The sequence below is a fragment of the Peromyscus californicus genome, unplaced genomic scaffold, assembly GCF_007827085.1.
Source record: "Peromyscus californicus insignis strain IS unplaced genomic scaffold, ASM782708v3 Scaffold_16__1_contigs__length_79575227, whole genome shotgun sequence".
In the NCBI taxonomy this organism is placed as follows: domain Eukaryota; kingdom Metazoa; phylum Chordata; class Mammalia; order Rodentia; family Cricetidae; genus Peromyscus; species Peromyscus californicus.
The window spans coordinates 31177069-31183352 of record NW_026294458.1 but is presented as its reverse complement, the minus strand read 5'-3'; the positions used below and the strand labels follow the sequence as shown (position 1 = coordinate 31183352).

Sequence of the window (6284 nt, the reverse complement as noted above, 5' to 3'; positions counted from 1 at the left end):
AAAAGTCAAAATGGACCATTCATTCTTACTAATTTATAGCGGTTAGTTTACAGTTTTCATTCCACAAACCAAGCTCTGGATAAATAAACTGATAGTCAATAGTGGAAGGGCTCTTATAGGATGGCATAAATATGGAGCAAGTACCCTCAAACAATATTATACCATCAACTCTACAGGCTGATGGGTTGGGATAAGTAGATGTGGGGCACAGAGAAAATGATGACACAGAATTCTCACAGGGCCATGGCAGGGGTCTTTGTTTGTATTTTGGTTTGTATTTGGTTACTTGATTTTGAGTTGGGGTTCCAATAGGTGTCCTGGGGTAGTTTGAATTTGTGATGGTCCTGCTTCAGTCTCTCATGTAATTGGTCCTCATAATAACTATTTTGATAATGAGTATGTGTATTATCAAATGAGAAGGGTTTCTTTCCTGGCCCCACCTATTCTGTTCTCTTCCCCACCACACCATGCTCTCTAGAAAGCAGATTTCTCAGACTGGCCTGACCTACTACAGTCTCCTTCTATTCTCGGATTTTATTGCCTGCTATCACCTTTTGGTGACTATAGTAAGCTCTCCTGCCACATAGTGTTTGATATTTCTATCCTGAATTTTTAATTTGCTTTTTATTATTGTTTCATTGGTGTAGGAAACCAGCAAGTATCTAAACATACCCACAGAAAGTAACACATGCCTAAAAAGGAAACCATGTTTGATATTTAAGAGACTGTGCTCTACTCTAAGTGAAGAGGCAACGTGGACATCAATTTCAAAATCCCAAATGAGATCCTCAAAATTATTATTATTACTACCATTATTATTATTATTATTATTATTATTATTAATGTTGTTGTTGTTATGAGATACATTCTCCTGTATCCCAGGCTTGTCTTCTACTCAATCTCTAGTTAAGATTGAACCTTAATGTCGGGCTCTGCCTCCTGAGTAACAGAATTATAGGCATGTGATAAAACACCAAATTATCTGTTATTCTGAAGATAGAACCCAGGGCCTAGTACATTCTAAGCAAGTACTCTGCAAACTGAGAAATAGCTCTTTCCCTTTTTTTTCCTTTTCGAAAATCGGATCACATAATAAACCAGCCAGGTTATCTGGGAATCAAGTTTTAAGTGATGCTGGTCTTGAACTTCTGATGCTAATGCTTCCATTTCCAAAATGATTAAACTTTCTAAAAGTAATTTGAACATAGTATACCCTTTTAAATAATAGATTATAAAGATTGAATGTACTTTGGGGCTGGAGTATCAAGTTCATTTGGGAGAGTGAGTACCTGGTATCTAAGGCAGGATTTCAATGAGGAAGCAACAGAAACTCATATTAGACCCATTTTACTTGGTGATTAATATTTTCTGTAAGGATCAGAAGAGTAAGAAATCATAAAGGAAAGGCAATGATGTTCCAAAAAATAAAATGCAGAAAAGGTCTCCTGGTAAACTCAATGGAATAGATCAATTATTTAAAGTCAAGGGTTTGATATTCTGCCATTGATAAAAATAGCCAAGCAGCTTACCAGTTATCCACATGCCTACTTAAATACCCTGTGTTTCGGCCAGGCCTTGGTGGCACATTCATTTAGTCACAACACTCAGGAATTAGGAGTATGTCTGTGAATTCCAGGGCAGTATGGTCTACACAGTGAGTTCCAGGACAGCCAGAATTGTTACACAGAGAAAACCTGTCTTGGAAAAAACAAAGAAAGAAAAACAAAAGAATGAAAAACAAAAGAAAAAAAACAAGAAGCAACAAACAAACAAAAACCTGGGTTAAAGTGGGAGTATGTCAGCATTCCACTGTAGATGGTCCACAGTATTTTTCTAGGATCATACTGTAATTGTTTCTACCTGAAACATTGATAATGTCCTCAAAACACACAACACTGAAAATAGATCCATACTTATGACCTTGCATAAAATTCAACTGCATGTGGATCAAACACATCAACATACAACCACATACACTGAACCTAATAAAATAGAATGTGTGGAACAGTCTTGAATTGGTAGACACAGAAAAGGATTTCTAAACATAACAACAGTAGTACAGTCCCTAAAAGAAACAATTAATAAATGGAACCTCATGGAATTGAAAAGCATCTGTTTGGCAATGGACACCATCACAAGGACAAAGTGACAACCTACAGAAGAGGAAAAGTTTTTTGCAAACTACACACACTATAGATGGATGATATCTTAAGTAAGTAAAGAACTCAAAAAACTGGACATCAAGAAAGCAAAGTACTCAGTTAAAAATGGAGTATAGTGCTAAACAGAGAATTCAGGAAAGTGAAAAAACTACCTCCACTTCAGGATGCCTTCATCCTGTACCCACACTTCCTAATCCTCAGACTCCCAAAATGAAGATCAGAGAGCTCTGATACAGCTTAGCTCACACCCCAAATGTTCACTTCAATGAAGGAAATCATTTGCCTTTTTGGCCCTGGTATTCTCAAAGGCAGTTTTTAAATGACTTCTATGATCCTATCTACTAGGGTTAAGGCATTCTAGGATCTGGCAATGACTTTGGAGGCAAAGGAAATTGCCTAAGGGGAAACAGTAGGCTCCATCTCTTGGTCTCCTATCATGTAACACCTGCGATTGTAGGGATTTTAATTCAAACACAGGAAAGATGCTACAGTGAAGACAGACCATGAATAAAATCACACTTGGTGACTTCATCTGTAGGATTCCTCCAAATTCAGTTTGGTATGATCCTTATCTGAACAATATTTCTAGCTACAAGCCTCAAAAATCTTTACATACAGGACATCTTCATTAGTCTAAGATTTATTAAGTTACATTTAATTTTTGTGTCTTCCTCATGCTCATTTTATACAATCCTTGGAATACATCTTAACCTACTCATTATGATTCCTCGAGCTCTCTAATTACTAAACATATCTCAATGTCAACAACTGGCTTGACACATAAATCCAACAAAACGTCCTTTACCTGCCAGTCCTCTTAATAGTTAACCCCAAAGGTAGGGTCCTACACCAGTGAAGGACTGACCTTGCCACTGAGAACAAGAGCAAGAAGAGAAATAGCAAAGACGAAAGAGTTTCCTTCCTCCATGTCCTTTATACAGGCTGCCAACACAAGGTACAGCCAAGATTTAAGATGAATTCTCACATCTTAAAACATCTGACTTTAGGTGGGGCTTAATAATTTCAATGATTCAATAAAGAAAATTCCCTCAGAAGAAAAATCATTGCTTCTTAGGTTTTTGTTCATTAAACATGTTTTTTTTCCTTATCACAGTTTTTTGTTTGTTTGTTTGTTTGTTTTTCTATTTTTTTCCTGACAGGGTTTCTCTGTTTAGCTTTGGAGCCTGTCTTGGAACTCATTCTGTAGTCCGGGTTCACCTGAAACTCTCAGAGACATGCCTGCCTCTTCCTCCTGAGTTTTAAGAATAAAGGGGTGTGCCAGCATCTGCTAGCTTCTAAATGTATTTTTTTATAAAGCAAGAAGGAAAGAACAGAAAGGTGAGTGGGTAGAAAAAGGGATGAATCTTGAAGAAACATCAGTTATGGTAATATGATAAACATGTGTTGAAGTAAATTTCAAGGAATTATTAGGAATTTTTTAATGTTGATATTTACTAAAATCACAGATTGATATCATTAACTGTTAAATTGCAAAAGGTAAACTGAAATTATAAGCACATCACAAAATATTTAGAAAAAGTGAACTATTGTAGTAAAATTGCTCTTTATTTTTTTTAATACAAGTTCTCACTGTATATTCCAGGCAGGCCTTGAACTAAAACTCCTGCTGCCTCAACATTCCATTCCCTAAGGCTCTAGGACTAAACGTGTGAGCTATCACACCCAGATAAGATGTGTGACTCAGGAAACCTTATTGTGGAGGATTGTTTTGTGAGTATTGGCCATAGATTTAATTCAATCTTCTATCCAATTAGATTACTGCTATTTAGAGTGGGTGTGGTCTCTAGGGAGTATATAAGCACACTCCAGGGGCCAGCCAGGTTCATTCTTCTCTTGACCAGACAGAGTGTGTTTCCATACCTTCTGGCTCCTAGACTGCTCCATCATTGTCACCAACACAGGGTGGATCGCACCACAGAGCTGAGCTTATATTGTTGTGTCCCCAACAGACACTGCTGAGACCAGAGACTATTCTGTGGGAAAATGGAGTCAGACACCTCACAAGCCTTCCAGGAAGAACTCACCTGCTTCATCTGCCTGAGCTGCCTGACAGAGCCAGTCACCATAAGCTGCGGCCACAGCTTCTGTCGAGCCTGCCTCCAGCTTTCCTGGGAGGACACCCATCCTCCCGTCCACTGCCCTATGTGTCGGGAACCATGCCAACAGAAGGAAATGAGAACCAACGTTGTTCTGAAGAAGCTGGTGTCCATTGCCAGACAAGCCAGGCTCATGAAGGACCTGAGCTCTGAGGAGCATAAGTGTGTGACCCACAAGGAGACAAAGAGGATCTTCTGTGTTGAGAGCAGGATCTTCCTCTGTCAACTCTGCTCTAACTCCCATGAGCACAGAGGTCACAGACATTGTCCCATTGAGGCAGCAGCTGACCATCAATTGGAAAGAGTTCTGAAGCAGATGGCATCTTTATGGGAGAAGATCCAGGAAAATCAAGAGAATGTCGAGGCAGAGAACAGAACAACAACTTTGTGGATGGGCTATGTGACTCTGCGGGAAGTAATGATCAGGACAGAGTATAGGGAGCTGCATCCATTCCTCTGTAAAGAGGAAGAGAAACATATAGAGTGCATGAGAAAGGAAGGCCAATGTGTTTTAGAGAAACTGAGGAAGAATGAGGCCATGATGATCCAAAAGAGCAAAGAACTAAGAGATATGTATCAGGAGCTGATGGCAATGTCCCAGGAGCCATATGTGGTACTGCTCCAGGGTTTGGATGACATGGTCAGAAGGAGTGAGTCAATGCAGCTGAGCATGCCCCAGGGTATGCAACCTGAACTCAAGGCCCTACCCATCACTGGACTGACAGAAAGGCTCAAGCACATCCAAGTGCACATTTTCTTTGACAATGTAACCACATTCCATTACAAGATGAACCTATTTAATGTCTTGAGAGAATTTATCTTTGGACATCACCGTAAGGATACATCTGTGGATTTTGTTGGATGCTATTTGGCTTCCTGGGGATCCTTGAGCTTCAACTCAGGGAAATATTACTGGGAGGTGGATTTGCAGGGTGCTGGGGACTGGGCTGTAGGGGTCTGTACGGATTCCTGGTTAAAGAATACAAACCAAATGATTGACTATGAGGGTGCCTTTCTTCTTGTGTGTGTGAAGGAGGGTAATCATTACAGTCTCCTCACCACATTCCTAGTCTTCCGGCACTATATAGAGAGGCCACTGGGCCGAATTGGGGTGCTCCTTGATTGTGAGAATGGATGCTTAAGTTTCGTGAATGTTGCCAAGAGTTCCCTCATATATAAGTATCCCCAAGGCATGTTCAAAAACCCTGTCCAGCCTTTCTTCTCCAGTGGTCATGAAGGGAGAGGCTTTAATCCAGCACATTAGTGTTTTTGTAAATATTTCCTACTGTACTCTTATCTCTTTTATTGCTATTAAATAATAAAATACTAAAAAATGGAAAAAATTGGTTCTTTCTTTACAGACATTGTATTTGAGTGCATGTCTAAAACATGGTTCACTGTGGAGTGATCACTGGCCTAGACTAGGCCTCTGGCTACTAGAAATAGTTGTTTATCTTGAGCTATTTGGGGGGGGTGTCAGATAGTGGGATCAGGATCCATTCCTGGTGCATGAGTGGGCTTTTTGAAGTCATGTGCCTAAGGTGTGACACCTTTTGCTTCCTTGGTTCAGAGGGGAGGGCCTTGGAATGGCCACAACTGAATGTATCATGCTCTGCTGAATCGCCATGGGAGAACTTAAAATGGAGGGGATGGGAATGAGGGGTGCTCATTGGTGGGCAAGGCTGTGTTTGGGGGAGAGTGAGAAGGGCTGATCTGTGGTTGGTATGTAAAATGGATCGAAAAATTCTTAATAAAAATAATAAAAGAAAAAATAAAAGAGGATAGAGAGACATAGCCCACATTTCTAGTAATGTTACTCCATAGTTTCTGGTTTTTGTAGTTTGTTTTGTTGAGACACGGTCACACTATGTTTTCTTGGCGTTACTGGTACTCACTCATATGTAGGCCTCAAACTCAAAGATGTCCACCTGCCTCTGCCTGAGGAGTGCTGGGATTAAAAGCTTGCACCACCCGATCCAGTACAATATGAGTTGGTATTTATAAA

The 6284-nt window shown here is 39.9% G+C and overlaps 1 protein-coding gene across 1 annotated transcript; it reads left to right on the top strand.

The window, feature by feature from the left end:
• The first annotated feature begins 4166 nt into the window (after nucleotides 1-4166).
• On the top strand, nucleotides 4167-5543 carry LOC128111698 (tripartite motif-containing protein 43-like). The gene has a single exon (XM_052739917.1). The coding sequence runs from the start codon at nucleotides 4167-4169 to the stop codon at nucleotides 5541-5543; it is 1377 nt and encodes a 458-aa protein (XP_052595877.1).
• Nucleotides 5544-6284: the final 741 nt, after the last annotated feature.

Coding starts and splice junctions, on each gene's coding strand:
- LOC128111698 (XM_052739917.1), top strand. CDS start 4,167: ATGGAGTCAGACACCTCACAAGCCTTCCAGGAAGAACTCACCTGCTTC.